This window comes from Echiichthys vipera (genome assembly GCF_963691815.1).
Source record: "Echiichthys vipera genome assembly, chromosome: 2".
Taxonomy (NCBI): domain Eukaryota; kingdom Metazoa; phylum Chordata; class Actinopteri; order Perciformes; family Trachinidae; genus Echiichthys; species Echiichthys vipera.
Window position 1 is genome coordinate 26,946,609 of NC_139827.1, and position 27,818 is coordinate 26,974,426.

At 38.9% G+C, this 27,818-nt stretch overlaps 1 protein-coding gene across 1 annotated transcript; it reads left to right on the forward strand.

Annotated features, from left to right (window-relative positions):
- Positions 1-1,242: 1,242 nt before the first annotated feature.
- chrna6 (cholinergic receptor, nicotinic, alpha 6) lies at positions 1,243-27,818 on the forward strand (the record flags this gene model as incomplete). Its single annotated transcript, XM_083925503.1, has 8 exons — positions 1,243-1,300; positions 14,736-14,875; positions 16,175-16,219; positions 18,507-18,616; positions 20,882-21,089; positions 22,637-23,248; positions 24,500-24,772; positions 27,693-27,818. The coding sequence occupies 8 exons, from the start codon at positions 1,243-1,245 to the stop codon at positions 27,816-27,818; spliced, it is 1,572 nt and encodes a 523-aa protein (XP_083781629.1).

Below are 27,818 nucleotides of genomic sequence, written 5' to 3' on the forward strand. Positions count from 1 at the left end.
CACACACACACACACACACACACACACACACACACAGCAAAGATCTCTCTCCTGATCTCTTTCTTCCCACTCACTGAAGGGGTTTGTGTCGGCTCGGTTCAGCTCGACTCAGCTAAGCATTACTCTCTTAATGACTTTGTTTGATGACGTCAAACCAAGCGTGGAGAATCACGGGCTAAAATTAAACATAATCAGCGCGATCCAGAAGCATAATAGAGGAGCAGCGCTTCTCAAAGAGACAGAAACGGTGTTTTCGGAGCAACTAAACTTTCCTCCTCAGCACAGCGCAGTGCTGCAGTTCAGTGGCTGGGAAAAGACACAGCATGCTAAACGCTCTGTCTCCAATCTTGGATTCAGCAAGGCAGTCTGAAGTGATGCAAAGATAGATTTTAAGACATATGGTATTTAAAAAAAAAAAAGGGTTTATGTTTGTCTCCTGCAACAAACATGGTGTGAAATGTTAATAAGTATATGAAATATCCATCTCTTCGATCGCAGCTGTTTTCAGCACCACGGACAGCTCTCATCGAAACTCAGAGTCGCTGTCCGTGGTGCTGAAATGAGCGGCGTCACATCAGGGACCAGACATCATTCAGTCCGGCGTTTTCCATCACACGGAAACTTTCTACCGCCGCTCCATCAGCTCGGTACCTGGGTATACGAGCGGAGCGACTATCGCAGCTGTCGCAACTGCGACTAGGTTGACACAATGCAAATAAGTCAAACATAATTATATTTCATTATTATGATAACGGACCTTTCTGACTCTTCCACAACAATATAACAAAAACATATGAATGTTCTCCAGTTTAAGCCATATAACACGACCATTACTCTGTTTAAATCTAAAGAAAACTACGTATTGTGTGCAACACTTGCCTTTAGTTACTACACACCAGTGCTACACATTCCTCCCGAATATAGCCTGATATATTTTCTTTTTAATTATGTTTGTAGATTAATTTTCTCTTCCCGCCATCCATGGGGCGGCTCTTCCCTCCCTGCTGTGTGGAGTCCGTATGGATGCGCCAGAGGGGAGCTTTGCGCTTATAGGGGAGGGACGAACGAAGTCAAGTTCGGATCAGATCAGGAAGGAGAGCGCCGGTAGAGCGAGGCAGACGGCACCAGGGGAGAGACATCCGTTTTCATGCCATTAGACATTATTTATTTCGCTCATCGATTGAATCGACAGAGTTTCTTCAGAAGAAAGTGAAGAGGATCCTCAAGCGACACGGGGGAGAGATGCAGCCGGCGGCGAGAAGGACTTTGCTGCTTCTTCTCCTGGGTTTGATGGCGCAAGGTAAATCGGATTTATCCCAGGTCGGCTTATATATAATAAGGATTTAAAATCCCCCGAAACATAAAAAACTGTCGTTTGGCTTGAATCAGTAGGCAATGATACGGGGTGAGATTTGCGCGTCAGTAACTGGATAGTTAACTTAAAAGATCTTGTAATGGCTCAAATAAACGCCTTTTATAACTTTGTCTCGATCTTTCAGCTGCGAGTAGTCAAAAATAACGCAGTGGAGTTTCTATCCAGTGCATAAAAGACAACGAAGTTCCTCAGCTGTTAGAGCTAATCAATAATAAGTCTCATAACTTGTTCAGTTGTATTATTGTGAAAATGACAAAATAGTCGTTAAAACGTTTTCGAACTGTCAACTTCAGTCTTATGAAAGTTGTTTCAAATGTTTTCTCTTTCGTCTTTCCTCTTTCGTGTCATGAAGCTCAACCATGACTTGGTTTCCTTCTAACTAGGCCAACAAAATGAGATGCAGAAAAATCCGGGAAATGCATTTTGATCAATGCAAATTTTGTTGTGAGGCGTGATTTCGGGAAAGCAAAACAGATTAGAATGTGTTTACAGGATCCGTTTCCCTGTTTACGGCTGCTGAGAGAGTGTGTAGGGTTATACAGGGCCTGCGCCATCACTGTGTTATTCAGACAGAGGGCAGATAGGCGGGTTTCAGCAGGGGAAATTCGCCTTCTGCAGGCATTTGATACAAACCTTTCCCTTTCATTGCCATGTGCGCCTTTGAATAAGTCTGATAACCTAATTTACCCCAATTATGGTATGATCAAAAAAGTTTTTTTGACTTGTTATTAATGAGCTTGCTCCTGTATGTGTTTGTGAAATGATATAAGTATATTTTTTAGAGGGGAACATAAAGGTATTTTTATGGATTACCTTTTTCTCACATTTTAGTACTTAGTATTAGTATAATATTAAGCGATGGTGGGGTGGGAATCAATAATGGATATTGGTTGAGATCAGACAATGAGTTGAATTCGAATGGATAAGGAAATAAGTAAGACAGGGGCAGAGAGAGACAGAAAGACAGAGAGAAGAATGATGGAAGGAAGGGAGGGAGAACAGATTCATGGAAGGAAGAAGGGAAGGGGGGGAGGGGGTCTGGTATTATTGAAATGCACCCAGACATAATCACTGACCGCAATTGAAGCAGAGAGCCTGGGTGTGACCTGGAGCCACTCTGTGGAATAAATGCAGAGACGGTAATTATGCTTCGGCATTTCAAAGCTGTAACGTAAATATTTGCTTGAAGGGCATAATAGCAGCTATCTGATTTATGGAAGGTGGTAGATAGGCTCTTTTATGGTTTATCAGGCTCCACACATTACTTAATTCAATGCGTGACCCTCTTGCCTGGGAAGTGTGTGTGTGTGTGTGTGTGTGTGTGTGTGTGTGTGTGTGTGTGTGTGTGTGTCACTCTCTTGTTCTCAGTATTTGTAAATACTTATGGAAAGTCAAGGACCTGAAACTCCATCTCTACATATCAATGTGTGCTCAAACACACAGCTAGAGACAAAGGGAATTCTGGGAAGCACGTCAGACCATCTTGAGTACTTATGAAGTGGCTATAATGTTAGGCAGCTAGCAGGTAAGCTTTTCTAAGCTGTCACTATTATCTCCCAAACGTTAACTCTGATGCCCAGGACTTTTTTAGTAGGATTGGATTTGGAGTGCTATGTTTAATTTATATTTTCAAATCAGAGAACATTTTCACCAATCACAGTCAAATTTGCAAATCTCAGTGCACATTTACGGATTCTTTAACATTATTATAAATCAAGGTACTCTTTCAAATCATCATCATTTTACATGTTCACAAATTTAAGAAAACTTACAAATATGAGTACACATTTAGGCTACTGATCATTTTACACATCCACACATTTAAGACTTACACACATATTAGAAAACACTAAACAAGCAATATTAGCTCCTAAAAATTATCATTATTTACAACACATTTTAATAAATATATGTATTTTGTAAGAAATATAATGTTATAGGATCACATTAACATAATAAGGAAACATGTATTTTAAGATAAGAAAAGCCGGCAGCAACTAGGACATAAAAAAAAGAAAAAATTAAAAAATAAAGAATAGGAATACATAATATAAGAGACATAGAACTAGTATATAAATAGTAACTAAAGGAGAGCAATTCAACATAAAGTTATGAGGTAAAGTGACACAGAAGCCTACACCAGAATAATATATAGTGTGATTAAGTAATGACATTTAGTGTCGTCCAAATTAACATAGCAAAATAGAAATATATGATGTAGCAAGACAGTATAACATATTATATATTAACATATTATCTTTTATTATAGTATAATGAATCCACTGAATCGAACCGTCATGATATTTAAAATTTTGGTTTTTCTTACAGTAAACACTTGTGGCATCTAAAACATGACTTTTCTGTTTTTGTTTAGGCTATTTTTAGGTCATACCTAAAATGCAAGAAATGAACAATATCTGTGGTGTAAAATCCCTGTGCTTCGAACACATGTTAGTGGTATATACAAATATTTTGCACATTTAGCCAGTAAAAACATTGATGGACTGTGTTTGGAGATTGAGAAGTCATTACTGCATGGAAAAAGCAATATTACACTAACAGTGTAGAAACTGTAGCATTGCTCTCATACACAGAGTCATTTATACATCACCCACATTAAAACTATTACATCATATCTTCTTTTAGGGCTGTTCGGGGAAATTCTGGTGAACAGAAGGCCAATGTAACTGTACATTTAGATTTTAGCCTCATACACCAACTAATATGCATATAGAGGTCCCCATAGCTTTCAAAGTACATGGACTCACAAAAAATAAATAGCATGGGCACATATATACAGTGGTCAGGTATATCCATGATGCTGTCCCTTGTTTTCAAATAGAATGCATGACTGATGATCCAGTCACTGAACTGGGTGATGAGGTGTGTTTGTGTGTGTGTGTGTGTGTGTGTGTGTGTGTGTGTGTGTGTGTGTGTGTGTGTGTATGAAGCTGCGTGGTAACAAGGCTTATATCAGAGTATCATTTATAGAGCAGAACACAGAGTAGAGGGGGTGTGGCCAAACACAACCTGAGTCACAAAAGAATGTGTGGAGAACACCTCAGACTGAGTGCTTGTTTTACAACGCTGTTATAATTTTCATGAAAGCCCAATTTATCATTAGATTTCACCATTTAATCAAACACACAAAGTTCGGGAGTGTTTTATTCATTTCCACAATATGCAAATCCAGTGTCAATCAACAGCAAATCCATATTTTTATAATATTTTGAACACATATGCCAACACATTTCACCTTTTAAAGGTCCCATATTTTAAAAAGTAAGATGCCATGGCTTTTTTATTATAAAGCAGGTGGAGGTGCTGGGTAGATACTGTTTAAGTATTAAAATGCTCAATCCACAGAGAAATGCACACAGCCCATATTCAGACAATGTGTCTTTAAACGTAGGCTGTGATGTGAACTAAATGCTACTACAGGGAGTGCTACAAGGATGATGTATTTTTGTAGGCCAACCCAGAAGTTAGCAGTGCCCTCGGTCTCGACAAAAAGCCAATGGATGGCATTTCCATTGGATTTTACATTATTTCATAAAATAATCTCTGTGACAAACAAAAGTTCATGATACTTACACATTATTTTGTTCAGCAAGATCATTTTCACAAATGAACACCACTTTAATGATTTTTGAATGATAAATGCAATTGCCGGAAGTAAAAATGTTGAAAAAAAGGGTATAAACAAACTTTACCACAGTCTCACTACTATGGAGGACTGAACCTGCCAAAATAATTTCTGTTTTAACTGGCTTCTTTATTTATTAATACCTGTATTTATTGAATTTTCTATTCAACTTTCAATTTTATCTTTATATTTATTGTAAGTTAATTTTGAATATTTTTTTACATTTATTTATCATTATTTTCACTATTGTTTTTTCTTTTCTTCATACATTTCTTTTTTCATTTCTTGATGCGTTTCTTCTTCATTAAGTAAATGAGGGGGGCATTTGTGTGGCATGGGGTCAACCTTTCACTTATTGGTTGATCAGAGATCAACGACTTTACTGCCTCACTGGTCTCACACACCCACAGAGGCTGCAGGCTAACAGCATGCTTACTTCGATCAGGAGATCACTAGAGAACTAAGGTGTGATGTGGTCAGACCAGACGACAATCACATCTCTGTGGTCAAACCAGTCGACGCTACGTACAACTTTAATGCAGTCACCCTCTAGGGCATCAAACGGCCCATATCGAGCTGACAAGGAGTCAGCCACAGTGGGTAAAGCCAGTGCGAGGTTACACACCGCGGCACTTTCAAGATAAAAATACGTACTATTTAAAAATAAGGTTATTTCATAGTCATATATTCACGGGAAGGAAACAATGTTACCAGTGTCCATATGACCAATAAAGGTGAGTCATTATATCTCATCTCATCTCATCTCATCTTCATCCGCTTATCCGGGGTCGGGTCGCGGGGGCAGCAGCTTGCTGAAATCAAATTTATTCTTAATTCACAAGGACACTGGTAACATGTGCCATACTTCCTGTGAATATAATAGTCCAGCATGTGTATGAAAATGAAAAAATGCAAATTAATTTCCAGGTTTTAGGACTCGTTTCTTTAGTACTCTGGTTACTTCTGCTGTTACAGTCATTTCCTGGCTGCAGTGACGTTGCAGAGGCACCATGTGCACAGATTCAGTAAATGCAGAGCAATCAAGGCAGACTAGGCTTTTTCAGGTGGGGGTCTTAAAGAGACAGGAGTTAAAACAGAGTGATTCAGGGTGAATACAGTAATATTCCAACAGACAGTATGAGAAAATGTATGTTTAATGTATGAACCTGAAAAAAACAATACACTTTTAAACCTATTTAAATGTTTAAAGTGTGGACCTGAAAAATAAAAACAACACACTTTTTAAACTATTTATAAAGCATATTTAGTGTAACATAATACATCTGCTATCCCATTAGAAGATATTGTTGAAGCCAGATTTCACGCTCTGGTTTCTCTCAAGGTTAATATAGCACTGGCTGAACCCCAGAGAGAATATGACCAATTCAGGGTCTCATCACCACAAAATATACATTTTTAAATGAAAAAAAAAAAACGGTTGAGATATTGAACTACAAAGAATGTCTCTCTTACATGAAATATATTGTAATTCATGTAACCCACTTTTGGGGAACACGCCTTGAGGGAAAGATGTGCAATTTCTATTTGATCTGCTCATTTTGAATGTCAAAAAAAAGTTAATTTTCTTTCCGCATGAAAATGTGTGAGCGCACAAAGATGTGTGCGGTCTTCTGTGAATGTCATATAAAGACTCATCAGAAAGGCTTTTAATAGCACTGTATTAGACCTATATTAGTCCTTATGTCTGCTGACAAAAGACAGAAAAAAAGAAAGAAAGAAAATGAAAGGAAGTTAATGGCAGGGTATTCAGAGCAGTCTGCTGTTATAGGCATCACGTCTTTTCCTATTCCATGTACTGGACAAACACTCACACACTCCCATCCCTGCTCCACTATGCTATCTACCCCAGCTCTTTGCACCTGTATCCACACTTTCTTACTCACAAATCTCTCTGGTTCTGTTGCTGTCATTAGCTTTCTACTTCATCTTAGTCGGTTTTATTTCTGTCTTTTCTGCTGTCTCTCTTCCTCTCTCTACTTGTCTCCCCCGTTGAATCTCTGTCAGTTTACTTCGCCTCATTTCAACTTAGCTTTACTGGCACAAAAGGAAAAACAAACAGTAGGAGCAGAGAATTTCGATTCATCGCAAAGCAATTACTCTTTTATTGAGTGTTTACCATACAAGCATTGTGCTTGATGAAGATGTAAAAGTAAAAACACAATTTCTCTTTCACTCCCGTCTCTCTCTTCCTCTCTGCTTCTCACTCTCTCACTCTGCTTTTAAAAGCATTTACATGCTCAGGGGGGAATGAAGGCTAACTGGCTCTCTCACAGTATCCTCTCAAACAGCCCATAAAATGGTCTCTTCTCCTCCATCACTCATTATCTGCACTTCATCATTTCCCCTCTCATCCCTCTTCTTTCTCCTCACTTGCTCTTCATCATCATCCTTAACGACAGTAGACTTTTTTTTTGACAGCATCCGAGTTGACCTCTGACCCTCATGTCTGTGCTGCATTAAATATCTCACGGGATCCATATTTAAACTAACTTGCTTTCAAAGTGGTTTCTGACGGATTCTGCACAGCTAGTTGAATAATTGATAATGTACATTTGAGTACATTAACTGCATGCTTTACTGTGATCACTTAACTATCCTTATTTCTTCTACCATAAGGTGCAGCATGCTTTTTTCTGAATTAAGTTTTAAAAAAGGAGTCTGATTAGCTTAAGATGAGCTTAATGAATAAGCAACATAGCTACTAGAGATGAGCCGGATACTTGGCTAAAATGAGTATCCAGTACGGATAACGTACTTTTGCCGAGTACGACTATGATACGAGTAATACACGTCAATATCCGTGCTCGGATTGAATGGAAATCCTTATTAGCGGACTGTGTCTGCCTTCTGTGATATGTTTGTCACAGCACCGCTCCACACCACACACACACACACACACACACACACACACACACACACACACACACACACACACACACACACACACACACACACACACACACACACACACACACACACACACACACACACACACACACACACACACACACAGATGAATTGATTAGACTTTGGAGGTCAAAGGTCAAGGTCACTGTGGCCACAACATCTCAGAAGCCCCTAAAGGGAAATTCTTGGCACAAATGTCCACTTGGACTCAAGTTGATAAGATTTAAGAGGTCAAAGGTGGCTGTGACCTTAACTGAAGAATTCCTCCGCTAGCTATGGCACTATTTCACACAAATGTCTAATGAAGCAACCAATATTTCAGCTTTGAATGGCGTTAGCACGTGGCTACATGTAGTAGTCAGTGCACTATATGGGAATATAGCAATGTTTTCTACCACCAAAAATAATAAATAAAGGCTTCAAAACCAAACACTGAGTAATCGAACATATCCCAGGATGTATTGCAAGCTCATGTGCAAATCAGCATACTAGCACCCTTAGGATTCACAAGCCAAGTCCGACTATCAATACAAGACAATATTTCAGTGATATAATGCTACTTACAGCTTCTGAGTCATCAACACGGCCCTTTATAGATGGAAAAGTTCCGTCTTTTAGCGTTAGCTTTGCCAAATATCCAACTACGTTGATGAAAGAGTCCTTGATGGTGTGAACAAAAACAGACTCGGCTGTTGGCTTGCATTTTTATTCTTTAGGAAAAGCAAAATTTATTCTTCCAAGCAACTGGAAAGGTCCTATATTGGCAACATACTAAAGAATAGGATTGCGAACCAACCGGTTGGTGTTGAGAGATTAAAAAAACAGGAAGGATAGTCTGAAATCTCACAGGGATTACTTTTACATATGTTTACCTCATTATTGTTTGTTGTTGCGTTGTGAATATTTTGGCCAAGTTTAATATTACAGTTTTTCTCGATTGCTAAGACACATTTCTTGAAAGCTTCTCTCCTTTTCTCTAAACTTTGAACACAAACCCCAATTTTCAAGCTACATTCAAAAAACCTCAGACTCTTCTTGCAAAACCAAACTTTCACCTCAAAACAGTTCAATCTGTGCCCAAAACTGAACTTTGTTGTCAAATCGTGCCCCAAGTCAATCAAAATTAAAAACACTACTGAGCCGTCACTAAACACTACATAGAAAAATAGAAAACACAATGCTCAGGACATGAAGCTGAATGCATGTTGCAAAACAAAAAAACTTGCATTTAGCACTTTACACAAAGACAAAAAACAGAAATCTTGTGCATTACTGTAACATGTAGCACTTGTACAGTACAAAAAACAAAGATCTTTTGCATTTACAGTACACATATTATTTGTTCAAAACAAACAGAAATGGTATGCATTTGCCATTGCGTACAGTTCGGCATTGTCCTCACGGACCATATCAACAATTAGGGTCTCTTGGTGTGGGGAGAACATACCTGTCCTCACACCCTTATGTGACAGTATTTCAATTCTACAAGAAGAAAACATGCAGTTACAAAAGATATACATGGAATACTAGGCCTACAGACAGTTAGACTAACCCTCCATTACAATACCACAGTACATTGGCACAGTGATGTACTGAAACATATAATTACTTACAGCATACTGTGGTACAGTATATACTGTAATATGTCATACAGTAATTTGCTCTCAACATTTACATACTTTACTATAATGTCAAAAAAGATAATTACCTTTTCTCTTCTCTTAATCTTCGGATTATGGTGGACACAGTGAATCAAGCGATGTTTGGTTGTACCCTTTGTCCGGCCTCCCTCATGCTCATACCATGGACAAGAACATGGTCAATCACAGTAGCTCTGATTTCGTCAGATATTACTGTTCTTTGTCTTCGCTGACCACCTTGACCACCTCGACCACCTCGACCTCCTCTCACACAAACTCTTCCTCTTAGATTTCTATCCATTGTAGTGCCTCTCAAATCAGTGCTCTCTGAACTGGCTTTATATATTCCCTCACATCATTAGCCACAAGTGTGATCAATTTTGAGTTGTTGTGTTCAAGTAGTGACAACCATGCTTTAAGTGTGTTTGACTTTTGCCACCTGTGCTCACCATTATGCAGCACATGTGCATCACAATGAAAATGTGTTGGTAAGTTGTGTCTAAACAGGTGAAAAGTGCTCATGGTTTTGCCAAAAGAGTGATTGATTCAATCAGTGTGTTCAGGCAACAGAGAAATTGGTTCAGACAACAGGGTTTAGTGTTTTAGCAATTGAGAAAAACTGTAACACCTGACATTGCATCAATGCTGTATATAGATGACAATAAAAAACAAGGAAAAGCACATAGGTCCCCTTTAAATACAGAGTATCTCTCTAAATACAGTACACTACTTCAACATATTTGGAAAGTCGAAACAGTTAGCAATGACTGGACAGTAGCCATGTGGTCGTAATGGATAACAAGATTAATTTTTGATCTGAAGAGAGAGAGAGAGAGAGAGAGAGAGAGAGAGAGAGAGAGAGAGAGAGAGAGAGAGAGAGAGAGAGAGAGAGAGAGAGAGAGAGAGAGAGAGAGAAAATGTGACACATCCAGATGAAAGTGGGTAAAACCTGTGGCTCATTTTCTGTCATAATTGGTTCTTTTATGATTCTCAACGTGAAATGCATCTGACCATGTTAAATTTGTGTTTGTGCATGTGCATGTGTGTGGATGTAGGCTTCTGTTTGATCAAAGAGCCGGTTGTCAGTGGATGTGTAGTGAGCAGCTCTGCCTTTGTAATTATACCAACAAGTAGATGAAGCACCATGACAGTTCATTTTAGATGAGCTAATTTCTCAACTTCTTTTCCCTCATATTCTAATTACAATAAACTTTCTTCCATCCTTCCTTCCTTTCTTCTCTTCCATGTTAAAAATACTGCTGTCAACATTGTGTATTTGAATACCTCCTTTTCTGTCAAACACAGATCAAATGCAAAGTATTCGGTACCATGCCCCCTTTAAACTCTATTTAGCATGGCATTAGCACATGCTAGGCAGCTACCAGACAGAAGGCTATGAAGTCTGAATTCTCATAATCTTCGGAGTGACATCTTAAGAAGGCTTTGCTTTTAGCTTCTCCTCTCCTCTCCTCTCCTCTCCTCTCCTCTCCTCTCCTTGTTTTGGTGTTTTTTGTTCCTCTTGTCTCCAGAGGGCTGTCACCAAGAGTCCAGCTGGGTTTCTGGTGTCATTGTTGTCTGCATGGACAGGGTTATCCCTTGCCTTTGAGGAAGGGATCCTGATGTAATAGGGCCACTACTGTTTCATCATTAGGATTTCAAGGCCCTCTCCAAAGATGTCCATTTTAATCAAGAGACTTTTCTCACATCTATAAGAAACATAATCAGTTTGGCTGGTTTGAGTAAAATGAGGATAATATTTAAAAAAAAAAAAGACTTTAGAGGAAAACAGCTACCTCAAGTACCTCAAGGTAAAATCTGCTATCTATAAATCTTTGCTTTCTTGATCCGCTGAACGTGTTCCTTCTCCAACCCAGCTCTTTCCATTTTCCTGCACCCTCTCCTCCATCTAACAACCTTGAGAGCTGCCCATCAGAGAAAAATGCGGTATTGATCTAGATATTTATAGCGGGTGATGGGGAGTGAGCCGGGTTTCTGCGTGAGAACTCCAGGAGCACCGAAGGTCTTGAAGGCGGAAGAGTGAGTGATCACCTCCACAAACTGCAAGAGTGATAGCCATCATGACTCAGTAGGCTTCAAGGCAGCAAACTGTGTGGGGAACTTTCAACTTTCAAGTCGCTTTGATATGGTTCACTTTGAAAATGTCAGTGGCTTACACAACCAACAAAAACTGGTTCATCTTGGTAAAGTGGGCAGTTTCATTGTTATTTAATACTAAAACTCAATCCTGTCGTATACAAAAGTATGTTCCCATACAACTCAGTTGCATTCTCAATTATGTTTTGAGGGAAATATATTTTGTCCTGGATTGGTACATATCTTTGTGACAAGCGTACGTTACGAAACAGTCACAGTTTTAATCATGTGAATTGATCTACTTGGTTTGATAAAAAGATAACAGTTTCGGATGTTACGTACATTAAATTATACACAAAGGTTAAGTACCTTACTTATGTGATGTAGGTGTTACACAAAGGACACAAATAGAGGTCTCCTGATAGTCCCATGTTTGGCCATCAATCCACCTTGACCTCCTCAGACCTTTATTATTTACGTATCAACGTATTTGTGATATGTAGTGATCTAGGACAAAATATGTTTCCTTGAAAAACGTAATTGAAAATTCTCAACTATCTGAAGTTACAATTCTAAAGATTCCATCCTGACCACAAATTTCCATGACAAATACATTGTGTGGATTAGGGGTTACCCTGTGGCTGCTTCTCAATAAGAGTCAATGTTAATGTTATATCAAATGCTTTAATGTGCATCAGCAGTAGGAAATGTTTAGCATGTTAGCATTAGCACTAATTTTATACAGCTCTGATAGGCTAATATCAATGAGATTAAATTCCAAACAATAACACGCCTTTCTGTAAATCCCTCACATGAAGGATTCCCTGGGATTGGTGGACACAAAAAAATAGAGAGAGAGAGTCGTAATTACTGAATGTAAATAAACTGAAGGGCTATTGGTGAAAAAAAGGCTGACCATTAATTCAATCAAGGTTTGTATTAAGGATTATGACTTTAAATGAATTCACTTTTGATTCAGCATCAATTGTTGATAAATGAAGCAACTATGGACCGGTGTTTTGAATTTGCTACATTTCTGATTCACATGATAATATAAACGTGTTATCATTAGATAATAATACATTAGAGCCAAGAGAGTGCAATGTTTCTGAGGATATTGTTAAGGCAAACAAAAATAGGAATACAGAATAGAGAAAGCATTAACAGAACAAGCAGCTCCTCCCACAGTTCGATTATTTACCTGCATGTGCTAAAAAAACAAACTTTCAGCACTTCATCTTCTGTCCTCAGGCTACAGTCTTGAACTTATCTGCAATAAGTTTAACAGCTTGCCGTGCATTTTCCACTAGATAGACCTGCTGATATTGTTCCTACTGCCTTCTAGGCTTCTTCCTGGATAATTATTAAATAAGGTGATACATGTTTTGATTTTGTATACAGCACTTAAACCAAACACATACTTATATTTATGTAAATTAAAATACATTTTGTAGTCATAAAGGATGAACTCTCTCAGTTGCCAACACCTACCTCAAGAAGAGGACATGCTTGTCACTGTGATTTTTTATTTTGAGCTTAAATAAAATGCTATTCTAGGATATGGTAATATGCCACCTGCCCATAATGCTGCCTACTTAAGCAGACAGCATTACTCTTGGGACTTTTAAAGTGGTATTATCCTACATGCATTGCAACAGTGGTTCGGATGAATTAATGAATTAATGAATTAATGAGGTTTTCAGGATTAACATTAGTGGTTTGGACTGAAATGAAGCTGTGAACCAATGATCCCAACGAAAATAAGAAAACAGACTATACTTTTGTTAGGCCTGGGCAAAAGGAGGACTCAAATGCAGTCAGGGAACGATTAATGCAGGCTTTATTTCTGACACACTGGGTAACCTCTTTAGACAGAGAAATAAATAAAAAAGCTACCAAACTCTATACTCGTCAGTTAGGACAAGGGAATAAACAAAGGGAACAGATGTGGTAAAAAAACACCAAACAAATACATTGAAAATCTCTCCTGAGGGAGGAAAAGACAACACGCAATAACTACACTGATCTGAATCACTATCTACGAAAAGTTAAACAAAAGAAATCACCCACAAGGAGGAGAAGAACAAAAGGCTACAAAACAAAAACCAGGATGTACAGAGCTAATGAAACTACAACTAAAAAACACTCCAAGAGGAGGAAAAACAAAGGCACTATACAATTTAACTAGCTAATCAAGCTGACCTAAAACTTAAGAAACAAAAAAATCCCTCTTCTTCAGAGGTGCTCAAGGGAACAGAAATATTAGGGAGGCAATACTTAGAGACAAGACAAGGCTGCGGCAATGGCTGGCGGTTCACAACAAGACGTTAGACTCTGGCAACAAGACAGGGAAAGACGAAGACTATAAACACATGAGGGAGGGAGACACAGGTGGACACAGTCAGGTAATCAGGGAACACAGCAGACCGGAGACACAGGAGGAAGGGCAAGTGACCTGAAACGAGAGGAAGACTACTTGCAAAATAAAACATGGATTTCACAAGACAAAAAACCCAAGACAGGACACCTCTCACTGCGGTGTGACAACTTTATGATATCCCCATACCATTCAGAACGGACATGGCTGCTTTGTGCTTCCTTACGGAATGGTTATCAATTCTGTGACTCCATTTGAAGCAGCCCAATCACACAAAAGAAGACCCAAAACGTTAACTCATGTCACAGACTTGTTCAAAGAAGACTTTAAACTCTGAAGATCTGAGCAGCCGGGCTATAATCCTAAGAGACTTCTTTATAGATGAATCATCAAATCCTAAAACTTTAATCCACAAAAGACTTATTGATGTGATGTTGCATCAAAACTGGAAGAGGCTATTTTTCTCACAGTTCTGTGATTGATTAGCACTGCCAGTATTAGCCTTTGAGAAATCTACGACTTCTTAGACAATAAGATTTCTACAGAAATTGATGCATTTTTTTTCCACTTCTTTTCCCAAAGTCTCTTCCTCTCTTTTTGTTCACACTCGCTCATCCATTCAATGATCACTCTCTCTGCTTCTCTCCTCTTTGTCTGTGCCCTCTGTTTGTCCAGACTGCTGTTCATCCAAGGCAGAGGATCGGCTCTTCAGGAAACTGTTCAGAAGATACAATCAGTTCATTCGACCAGTGGAGAATGTCTCTGACCCTGTCACTGTAGAGTTTGAGGTCTCCATCTCGCAGTTGGTCAAAGTTGTAAGCTTTACATGCAAACACACACACACACACACGCACACACACACACACACACACACACACACACACATACACGCACTCACGCACACACACACACACACACACACACACACACACACACACACACACACACACACACACACACGCACACACACACACACACACAGGGGTAGATATTATTATTATGACATATGCACAGAGCTTGTAAAGACTCAGTTCAATACAATGTCAAAGGTTTTTTAAGCAAGTGTGTATGAGCAAAGGTACTTAAATGTTGTTTAACCAAAAGCACCAGTTCAACAGTATATGAGAGTCTGTGTGACCTGAGAGACATTTCCCAACGAGCATCTTGACCGTATTTTCCTACCTCTAACACAGAAGAAGCTAAACACAGGCTGCAGAAGGAGAGAAGTGAAAGCAGAAAGCGAATGCAGTCTTTATTTAGTCTGTTCAATACCACAGATTCCGAACATGTCACACAGTGTTGTTATACACTGCTATTTTGCTCAGGCAATGTTAGGTTCAATTCAAGAGTGGGGGGATGGTTGAGGGGTTCCAGCACATCCCCTGGTGAAAAGAGGTTTTTCAGCTTAGAATGGAAATCCTCAGATTAAGAGAAAATTGCCTGCAGGAGTCTTTTTCAGACGGGATTGATATGTAGCTATAGCTGCCTGCTCAGCAAGGTGAGATTAATCTAGAGGTGAGCGTGTGGACGTGCACGCCTGGGCATGTGTGCACTGAATGAATGTGTCACAATGTGAGTGTCTGTGCACATATTTTCACGCAACTGCTTGTATACTGTGTATGTGCCTGATGCATTTCTTTATGTGGTGTATGTGGAATCACAGGACTGCAAATCAAACTGAATAAGGGTCACAAAGAAAGATCGAGAGGGAGTAACCTCTCCATCTATTATTAACTTACTCACAGTTGACCCTTTCAGTCAATCAACTCCTCTAAAGGACAAAGATTACGAATTTAGGTTATGTATTTGCATTCCTGCCTTCCTGCCTTTATATATATTTTGTGTTCTTTTAAAACTCTATATGGCATGCTCTTTGCTTGTAGTTATTTCAACTGCTGTACCAACAACACTCTTACTTACTTACTTACTACTTATTTACTTACTTACTTACGCACACACACACACACACACACACACACACACACACACACACACACACACACACACACACACACATACACATACACATACACACACACACACACACACACACACACTCACACACATACAGTTCAGTTCTGCTGGCTAACAAGCTCTCTTTCTTGTCTCTGCAGGATGAGGTGAACCAAATTATGGAAACAAATTTATGGCTCAGACATGTAAGTACACACACACACACAACTATTGTGTAACAACTATTTCATTGACCTAACCCCATCTTGGCGTCTACAGAGAGAGAAATAAATGGAGACTGAGGAGAAGTCATGTATGTTAGGACATGCCTATACATACTAAGCAGATATCAATATGGGATGCCAGACTCTGTTCCTCTCTCTTCATCTGTGTGTTCACGTGTGGGTGTGTGTGTGTGTGTGTCTGTGTCATACATCACTGAAATGTTAAACAAGGCAGAAATAAAGGAAACAAGGAGATCTCAGATAGACATTTGAATGCAGTCAGCTGGTAATCAATGTTAGCATTATGGTTGGTCACGCTCTGCCTCTCAGCAGATCTATAGCCACAGACCCTAAACTCCTGACCTCCCTCAGCCAGCTGTTCTCCCAAATAACACATTTTGTCTGTCGTCCACACTGCTACTTTCCCTATATCTTTTATATTCATTTTCCGTTAAATTTCCACTGTACTAAATCTTTGAAAACACATGTAAATTAAACTGCTATTCCTAATAAGCATTATACACATTGCCCTTTTATATCAGTGACTAAATGCGGCCAGACAGCTGCTGGATGCTGATGTGATTCCATGGTGGATAATATGATACTGTGATCTCTTAGCTCTCAAATTTAAATCCATTGAAAGGCCTGTATCAGCTGATCTTATATGTTGTTTGTAATGGCTTAGCTGTTTATTTATAACAAGGCATCACTAATAAGAAGCTGTGTCAACGCCAAAGTCACTGATAAAGACTCTGAAACGCAGCCAGTGGGTTTTCAGAGTTAACCATTTTAGAAAGCCCTTTTGAATGCACTGCATCTGTTCTGCAGCAACACTGCAGGGGATTCCTTCTGTAACAGCAAACAGTGTTTCTAAATGTGTTCACTTTATACTCCACAAAACCAAGCTCCATTCCTTACTTTTATCAAAGGGATTAGAGAACTTAATGTTAAACAGCACTGAATCAGCCTCCTTGCTTCAACCATGAAAAACAGCTGGCCATATATTTTTCTATTTCTGCCCCTTATCCTGTATACTCTTTTATTCCACATCTGTCACACATTGTGACTTTTTTGGGGGGTTTTTTTGCTTCTTCTTTTATCCCTCATAAGCCAGTCAATAGTGATCATGTACACTAAGGGACTGTATGAAAATTATTGGGGTGAGGAAGAGGGTCACCATTTTATAAATAAAAATATATTTAAATAAATACATACATACAATTTGAAATATATTCATAGAAAATTATATGAATAAAATATGAATATCTCTACCTAAATGGTATCAATTTGCAGACTGCCTTTCTAGGGAAAATAGCAATCCCCAAATGGAAAATCCAAGAAAATATGCGTCCTATTTAGCCACTATATATATATATATAAGGGAAAGATACCCTTTCCTGCTCTTCCAAACAGTCAGACTACCCTCCCCTTAGCAATAAATACATACATAAATAATATTTTTAAGCCATTTGCTGCCATTCTACAATCATTTTTGTGCCGTCCCCAACTAATTCGGCACCAAAGATATTTTAAAGTTCATTCATTTGTGAAAACTCTGTCACTTTGATGATTATTCTACACGGCATTTAACAAAAATACAAATCACATATACCAGCAGGCTTTAAGTGACTCACTTTATGCTTAACTCGTTGCTGTAATAATTAGAAAGTAAATGTGAACCAGGAATTACATCTCCAGCCAATCCCATTGTAAACTCCCCGGATAAATAAATGAAAAAGCCAGTGTAGCATGAAGTGGTTAATTAAACAGCTCCCAGGTCATAACTGTATATTAATCCGCCTTGCTAATGAATGAATTCATCTTGAATGACATGCAAATAGGCAAGACTAATAGATCTACGCCTCATGAAATGTTACCCGCAGGTATGTTGACAGAATAACAAGTGAACACAGTCAGTGTTCTGTCACTGAGCTATTTACTCATGAACTCCCTTTCTCGCTGCACTGCTCTGTATTCAGATGTATTGTAGATGTCTTAGCATTTACTTCCTGAAGCTTTGTGGCTCTATTACCAGGTGGAACTGCATCAAAAAATATGTTTGTTTGATTCTTTGCTACATTATCCTTATTTGGCTCTACTGTAAAACATCAAAGGAAGTTGTGCCTGCAGTATAAATATGTATTTCAAAAATATTCCCATGAAGGAGAATGTCTCCAGTGACTAATGCTGTCTGCAGTGTACAATGCAAAATACAAAACAAATGGTTGACTCCCCAATATGCTCTCAATGTTTTTCTCTTCTCTTCCAGATTTGGAATGACTATAAGCTGCGATGGATGCCAGCAGAGTTCGATGGGATTGAGTTCATTAGAGTTCCATCCAACAAGATCTGGAGACCAGACATTGTGCTCTACAACAAGTGAGACTGTCCCCATTATTATTATCATCATTAGCTCGTTCACTCTTATTGCAACTATTATTAGAGATTAAATGCCGGAAAAACAACGGCATTGGTTGTTTATTCAAACACCTAAAGTGCCAAAAATACTACAGTATAGGTCGATTGTGCAAGCAATTTATAACAACTCATATTTACGTTTGTTTTTAGTTGGTAACCTCTAGTGGTCTTAGTAATGATCACAGGAGTATACGAGCCCAAAGTCCGTGTAGGGAGGTAGTTGGGGGTATGGATGGGTCAAACAATCACAGGACCCATAAAATGTACAAGGCAGGTGATGAACCACCTGTCTACAAACTCTTGCTGAAGTTAGGTTGGAGAAGAGTAAATGCTTTAATCCATTCTTTGCTCCTCTTTAAATGAAGTAATACTCTCTGATATAACTGACACTATTAGAGCATCTACACTTACCTCTTTAGGAGCCGCCATTGTTATTTTTAACAAATTGTCACCTCTACATGTTGTCGTCAATCCTTGAACCCTCCTTCCCCCTCAACTGCCAGTAACTCCACTGTTTGGTCTGGTCAACTTTGTTCAACGCATTACTTGGAGCCTGACTAAATTGTTTTTCATTTGACATGGGATTCCGCGACTCTCGTGGACTCTTGTGGACTCTTGTGATATTGCTGCTATGCGAAGTAAATTGTTTGCATCCTCTATGAAACAAAAGTCAGTGTTGACTTTTATCCAGTTAAGTTATGCAGTTACGCTCAAGAGTCATTTTAAGCCAATTGCATAAAGTTAAGTAGTTCTTTTTCACAACGTTGATGGCGTGTTTAAAACTGCGACTGTATCACAACTGTTTCACAACGGTCATGTGTCACGTTTAAAACTGCCCCCATGCTGCCGCTTAATAAAATAGTTGTTTTGCGAGTCTTAATCTAGTCTGTTGTTTAGATTTAGAGACGTGATGTTTATTATATATTTTAATATTTCACTGCAAATCGCCTGAAGGAGGGGTCGAGGTGAAGGGTGCTGTGTACAAAGTGTCTGACTCCAGACACAAGAGACATGGTTCCCATACTTTCTCCTACCAACTATCAACTTTGGTTTCTTTTAAACCAGACCACAAGCACTGACAAAACTTAAAGCTGCACTGGTCAATATTCTAATATTGTGGGTTAATGGGTCAAATATGAGAGGCATTGTTCATAGCCATGAACCTAAAAAAACTGTCACCCAACACTGCAGTTTACTGTCAACTCTATAGTGTGTGTTTTAGCTTCTTTTAGCTCAATGTTTTGGTTTCACGGCCCGAACTTTACTGCTTTGGTTCACTTTCACTGTTCACTTCAAATTTGAAATTTCAGCAAAAGCTCTTATAAATCTACTGTAAGCCAACTATTCAACGCCAAACATCAGACAGACACAGTTAGCAACAAGCTGGTGAGCAGAGAGGAGGAATTAGCTCAGGCTTTGGTGGAGACCAAAACAGAGCTAAAATTTAAGTGAACTGGACAACATCAACTAAATATCAACTTCAAACAAATGCTAATATTACGCTGTGTCTCTGTGCAGATGTGTAAATAGGAAACTGTTTACGAACATGTTTGCTGCAAAAATGTAGGTGAAAAAATGACAGTGTTGTGTTTACAGCTTGCTCCAATGCCTAAACTTTCTCTATACTTAACTAGAGTTTATCCTTAGAGATGATGCCTCAGAAACTGTTCACTTAAATTATTTTGTATTGGTCACTAGAACTTGTGTTGTTAGCATCATAAAACATGACACTAATTCCTTGAAGCACAAATGTCTTTTATGACTCTAGCTGCTGCTGTGTGCAGCAGGCCGTATTGTAATTACACTCAAATATGCCAATGTGATAGTCTATTGTTCAGGGTCAGTTCGTGCTGCGCTGTAGCCTTTTCATTTCACTTTACTTAATTGCGTTCTCATTCTGTGTTTCTACTTACAATAGTGACTCATTATGTTAATCAAAGGCAATTTTGTATTTCACAATGATGCTGCTTCATTGTCCTCTGTCCTTTAATCCTAATCTTCACTTTATTACCTCCATAACCTCACCTTTTTTATCTTCTCCCCTCTCTTGTGTTCCTCAATTTCATTTTCTCCTCACCTTTCCTCTCATTGTTTGATGTTTATGCCTCCCTCTAACCTATGTGCCCTATATCCAAAACCCACATATGCTTGTATCATATCTCCTCATATCCTCTCTGCCATGGGACTACTTGATGCTTGATTACACACATACACACACACATACAGTGCTGTAGGAGATTTCCTGGTGGAGGATAAGACCAAGGCTCTGCTGAAGTTTGATGGTACCATCACCTGGGTTCCTCCCGCCATTTTCAAATCCTCCTGTCCCATGGACATCACCTACTTCCCCTTCGACTATCAGAACTGCTCCATGAAGTTTGGCTCCTGGACTTATGACAAAGCCAAGATTGACCTGGTACTTATTGGGTCTAAGGTTAGTGTTTGTGATCGTGTTCAAGTCTGGAGTAACTATCAACTATTTATTATTTTCATTTCATTTTTCCTTCCTAAGAAACCCACAGCTTACACTCATCCATTTAGATACCATATTTATTTACTGTAGATATCAATTTTGGGGAATTTTATTAAAGGGGCACACAATTTTACACACAAAGGTCAGTTTACTTGTAATGGAGAGCATTGTCTGTAAATAAAAGCAAGCTATATAATGTCTTCTGTCATAAGGGAAGGGGAGGGGGCGGGGGGGGGGGGGGGGGGGCTCTAAAGTCTGAGAAAACAACTTTGATGTGATGTCGTAAGGGTTACCTTAAGTAACAATAAAACAAAAAACTTGCATCATAAACTTGGGGCACGAAATTTGAAAGGAGTGGGTATTTTAGGATCCAGTGTTTTTTTAAATCTTAACTGTTTCAATCATATATATATATATATATATATATATATATATATATATATATATATATATATATATATATATATATTTAATTTGTCTCTTGAAATAGTCTGGTACAACCAAATGGCAAATAAATAACACCAATTCTATAATAACATCAGTTCCATCAGTTCCAAGTAATTTTGTTGTTATCATTACACAGTTTGTGATTTTCACATGTCATTTCATGCCATTTGCTCTCTACAGAGTTATATTGTGACGTAGTATAAAGAGGGAGACAGTCTACAAAGGTAGGATGTCAGGGTGGAAGGATGGGTCAAACAAAAACAGGACTTTCACCCAGGAGACTGCTGTTTGTGTCTTGTGTGTACCCAGAAGTTAAAGTTGACTTATGTACATTGCCTACTTAACCTATGACTGAAGTTACATAACACAAATACTTATTTTAACCCAATCATGATCTTTACCTAAACCTAATCAAGTATTTTTGTTTGAATTCACAATGTCTTACATACTGAAGAATTGGAGAAGAGAACAAAAACAATGGCGCCAGAAAAGTTTAAAATGCATAGACACATCCTTAAAACTGGCTTGTTTGTACGCCTTCCGTTGAGATTATGTTGCTTTTAACCCAACTTTTTGAAAGTGTAATGAATGACTGGAGTACCCCTGAAAACATTGAGTAATATAAATCCAGCAAGAAGAATTTAAAGATGAAAACTGAATTTTCTAAGTAAGATTTGAAACACAAGTGGTATAACAATTTTGTTTTTTTGCTTACTTAGAGGGACTCTAGTGGCTAATCAGTGGATGCACTCACATTTTAACCTCATTTTCCTCTTCACCTCCTATTACTGTAAGAATGACATAAGGCATGTAATCAACGCAAGAGTATTGTTGCTGCATGTTGACATGAAACCCAGGTGAAAGTCAGTTTTAATTTGTTTTGCACATTCTAACAACTCCATATTCATCAGGATAAAAGTGTATAAAACCAAAACAATTAAAAAAAATTTTAAATTGTACTGACTGACAGGGCCCCTTTATAAATGATAAGTTGACCCTGAGTGTTGTTGTGGTGTAAAATCATTGCATGATTTGATTTAGGATCTTTATCAATCACCCAGGTGAACCTAAAAGACTTCTGGGAGAGTGGAGAGTGGGAAATCATTGATGCTCCGGGCTACAAGCATGATATCAAGTACAACTGCTGCGAGGAGATCTACCCAGACATCACCTACTCCTTCTACATCCGGCGCTTGCCACTCTTCTACACCATCAACCTCATCATCCCCTGCCTCCTCATCTCTTTCCTCACAGTGCTGGTTTTCTATCTCCCGTCTGACTGTGGAGAGAAGGTCACGCTCTGTATCTCTGTCCTGCTCTCCCTCACTGTGTTCCTGCTCGTTATCACCGAGACCATCCCCTCCACGTCGCTGGTCATCCCGCTCATTGGAGAGTACCTGCTCTTCACAATGATCTTCGTCACGCTCAGCATCGTCATCACTGTGTTTGTTCTGAATGTACACTACCGCACGCCAATGACCCACACTATGCCGGGTTGGGTGCGCTCTGTGTTTCTCAAAGTGCTGCCAAGGATTATGCTGATGCGGAGACCGATTGACGAAGACAGCAAGGCTGGGGGGTTGGACAGCAGTGGGGAGGTAGGAGGAGCTGGAGGGGGAGGAGGAGGCGGAGGAGGGAAAGGAGGAAAGAAAAGGAAGAATAGCTTGATACAGGTAAGCCATTTGCATCTTAAAACATATCCATTTGGGTGAGACTATGGCCCATGTATCATGTTTGGACCTGTTATATAAACCACATACATTTTGGGAGTTTATGTCATGTGGCTACACTGGACCACACCACTTAGTGAAGATCAACTAGAGGCCAGAGCTAGAAAAAATAATAATAATTTAAAAATGGGCATGGCAGTTCTAATTTTAGGAGTCCTATAATTTTGGTCTTTTGTGTTTCACAAAGTATTTTAGCAGTAAAAGCAGCTCCTAACTGTGAAAAGTTAGCAGTAGTCAAGAGGACTCCTAGGTCACTAGAGCAAATCACAAACAATCCTAAAATGGCTGCTGCTGGCAATCCGCCTCGTAATTTTGTCAACATGTTTCAAAACCTTTAGTGATACTGAACTTTTAAAAAGGTATTGCTTGTTTTGGTTTTTGCAGTAGCCTCAAATCTGAATTTCCCTTTTATAATGTTCTTCCTTTCTTGCACAAGTTGGGTAAGAAGCAAAAGCTGTTCTTGCGTCCAGTTCGGTTTTCACTTGTCTGTACCTCTCGCTAGCAGACGTGGTTAATGTAGTCTGATTATTATTAAAGACTTCTGTCATGGATCCCTATAAATAGTTAAGAGGCTAACAATTGGCTACACATACAGTATATGTGACTAGTCGCCTACATTATTCTTAGGGTACGTCCACATGATGGAACCCGACCTTTTTTTCTCCGTCGCTCTTAAAAAGTTTTTCCGTCGTCGCAGCCTTGACTATGTGTCGCTGTAACTGCCACAAAAATACACCAACAAAGGAGAAGAAGAGACAGGGAGACACTGTGTATAATACCACTGACTACAGTAATACTCAAAACATATTTCAAATGAAGTCCTCATTCTGGGAAGCATACCTTGGATTGATGGTTTCTACCCATTTGATAGCTTACTTGTTAGATCAAACATCAGTCTCACAATCCAGAGTGCTCTTCTGAAACCATTTGGGATCTAATCACTTCCAGCAAGTATTGCCAGGTGAAAAAAAAAAAAAAAATCACCAATCCAAAAAGTTCTTTACAATCAATACTGAGAGCTCTGAGGATGAATTTCACTTTAACAAAACATTTTATTTCCCCGAAACAACAAGTCTTTCCTTGGTATCACCTTGGTAAAGTTGCACCTACTTTACAGAAGTATCCCAGAGATCCCAATGATTTATCTGATGATAAGTGTGAAAGTTAATCCAAAACTCTGGTTGTGATCCTCAGCAGGTTGGAGGAGGCTCCCTCAACTGTCTGGAGTTCGGGGACAGTAAGTTTTCCTCTGCAGAGGGCTGTACTGGGAAGAAATGCCCTTGCCCCTGCCAGCATGGGAAGGAGACCCCAGAAACACCAGACATGGGAAAGATAACACGTCAGCTGAGCCCACAGAGCATCAACACGGTGGTGGCCTTTTCTGTGGTGTCACCTGAGGTCAAACAGGCAATCGAGAGTGTCAAGTACATTGCTGAGAACATGAGGAGTCGCAACAAGGCCAAAGAGGTTCTTAAATTCTTATTTTTACTGTATCTGATCACTCTGAATGTCAGTGTATAGGAGTGAAATACAATGCAGGCTTTTCATCAAGCTACTGTTGTTCAAATGCCCTCCAAAATGTGCAAAGATACACCCTCAAAGGGTTAATTTTTCGTACTCTCAAAAGCAAGAGTGAAACCATTGTTGCCCAAGCATTCGCACCTCCTATTTTTCAGGGGTGCAACGGCTGTATTTTTGGAACATAGCAGTGCACATTACATGTTATGTGACAAGGAACAACCAATCACAGCCAGACCATATCTATCTATCTATCTATCTATCTATCTATCTATCTATCTATCTATCTATCTATCTATCTATCTATCTATCTATCTATCTATCTATCTATCTATCTATCTATCTATCTATCTGTCTATCTATCTATCTATCTATCTATCTATCTATCTATCTATCTATCTATCTATCTATCTATCTATCTATCTATCTATCTTTCTATCTATCTATCTGTCTATTTGTCTGTCTGTCTGTCTGTCTGTCTGTCTGTCTGTCTGTCTGCCTGATCTTTCTTGTCAGATCTTGTTCTCTGTAGTATTAATATCCAACATATTTGTGAGTTTGGGTACATTTTATCAACCTAAAAATATAAGGTTGTCCACCGCCAGTCCTCGGGGATCACCGATGCACAGAGCTTCAGAAAGACAAGGATGTCAGGCAGGCTGGCGGGGGGGGGGGGGGGGGTTGTAAGATCTGTGCAGAGACATGGAACAAAAACCTTGACACATCAACAAGAGTATGATAAAAACATCCTAAAGACAATATTTACATATTAATACTTTCAAAGTAAGTAATAAGTTACGCCACGCCACTGTGTAGAATAGGGTTAATACATTCATGTGATGCATCCACAAACAGAATTTTTTTCCCCTGATTCCTGACATTTCAATGATAAAATTAAGCTAGCTAAGGAAATGTTAGATGACAACAATACAGTTAGCTTAGCAACATCAGCCGCAACCTGCCTCCATGCCCTTAAAAGTTGGCACAAGAGTCGGTCTTGCCCCTAAAGAGGAAGACAATACAAAGAGTTAGGTCAAAACAAAAAATAATACAAAAATAAAAACTAACAATTATATACAACAAAATTATAGTTTTAATCATAGTGATTGGTTGAAATGAGGTGTGATATTTGAAAAAAATGGAAACACCAGAGGGTGGTACTCCTTAAAAATGAAATAGGAAACACCCACAACTACGAGACTGGGGCAGGAATACACCCTGAAAACATGACAGCACTAAACACATTGCTATTTCCAGTGTTTGATGACATCTAGCTATTGTTTGTATGGGAATAATTGCAATTTGGGCAAGAACGTCTTTCAAATATGAAACAGTGACTGCTTCTTATTCTCTATGGTGGCCCTAAATATCCACCCAACCAGTAACCTACAACATCTTGAAGAATAACCCTGGTTTATTACAACATGGGTCTTAATTTTTCCTTTCAATAAAAATAGCATTGCATTTTTTTCATCACTGAAGGGAGTCAACACAAGCTGACAGAAAATTGGCCTTTGTCATGGCAGACATGTCAACCTGTTATAACAGGAAAATAACAAGGTATAACACGAATAATGACTCAATGTGCCAACATGCACATTAGGGCCTTTTTCAAAGCAGACATTTTGACTTATCACATCTGTTACAAATATTATTAACGATGCCTCTGCTGTATTCAATTGTCCCAAAAATGAACGATGCCATGACTCTGAAACTGAAGCTGGTAAATGGAATGCAGCCATCATTCATTTCATGATTTACACCTGTGCTTTTCCTGCTATGACATGTCAATAAATTAGACAGATTTTGAATAAAGACAAACCATGACATGACAACTGTGGCTAATTTAATTAATCTATTGGCTTGTTAACAACCTGTTTTACCGCTGTCAGACTTCAATGTCACACTACATAGTTCAAGTCATAAAAAAAGAAATAAGAATGTCCAGACTACAAAAATACAACCCGATTGTAATTAATCAGGATTATTTTTTAAAGACACAATATCTGTCAGGAAGGGATCACACAAGGTGGTCTCCAGTGTGTCGTCCCATAGAGTCAAGCCCTAGTTACTTTACTTTGTGTTGAAATTATCACCAACAACAGTAATAGGCTCATTATGCAGTCTTATTTAAACTCCAGTTTGACTATTTTGAGCTTCACTGTTTAGGAAATAGAATAGTTGTAAAGTTGTGGAGCAAGTCACATAGGAAAAATTAATATGTCAGTCTTTCTAAACTTTATATAAATCTGCAGCCACTCTTAGAAAGCAAACACACAGCAAGCGTGTTGATGCATAATGTATTTATGCAAAAACACTGTAAACAGCGCTGGCCTGGGAGAGCTGCATGTGATTTTGGGCAGCATTGTTGCAGAGTCTAACCTGCTTCATAAGTTAACAATAGTGTAAGTTAGAACCAAATAATTTTAGATATGAGGCTAGAGCTCTCCCTCCTCTCTCTGTTATGAACACAGTGGGTGAAATCTCCCAATGGGGAGAACAGCCTTTGATATGCAAAACTTGTGGCTCAATCAGCTTTGTCAAAACGACGCTGTGGTTTGAATGTGATTATCATAGAAATTTCCCCCTGTGTAAATTATGTATCAGTTTTCTGTTGGCTTACAATAAATGTTCATCTATTTTTTTTTTTGTTTCCTCTTTTGTATGTCTTTCCTGCTTTCAACCCTTGTGTTGTGCAATCCTCACCTCACACCATTGACTCCCAAAAACTCCCACCCTCTGAGATTCTGAATCACCTGTGTCCCTCACTGTGCCTCTCACTCGCTTTCTCCTCACTTTTCATCTTTAATGTGTTACACATTCTTCTACCTTCTCAGACTTGTTCTTCTGTCCCCTCCCTCGTTCACAGGTGGAGGATGACTGGAAGTATGTTGCCATGGTGATCGATAGAATCTTCCTTTGGGTGTTTGTGACCGTGTGTGTCCTGGGAACCGTGGGCCTCTTCCTCCAGCCGCTCTGTGGCTTTGTGTCATAA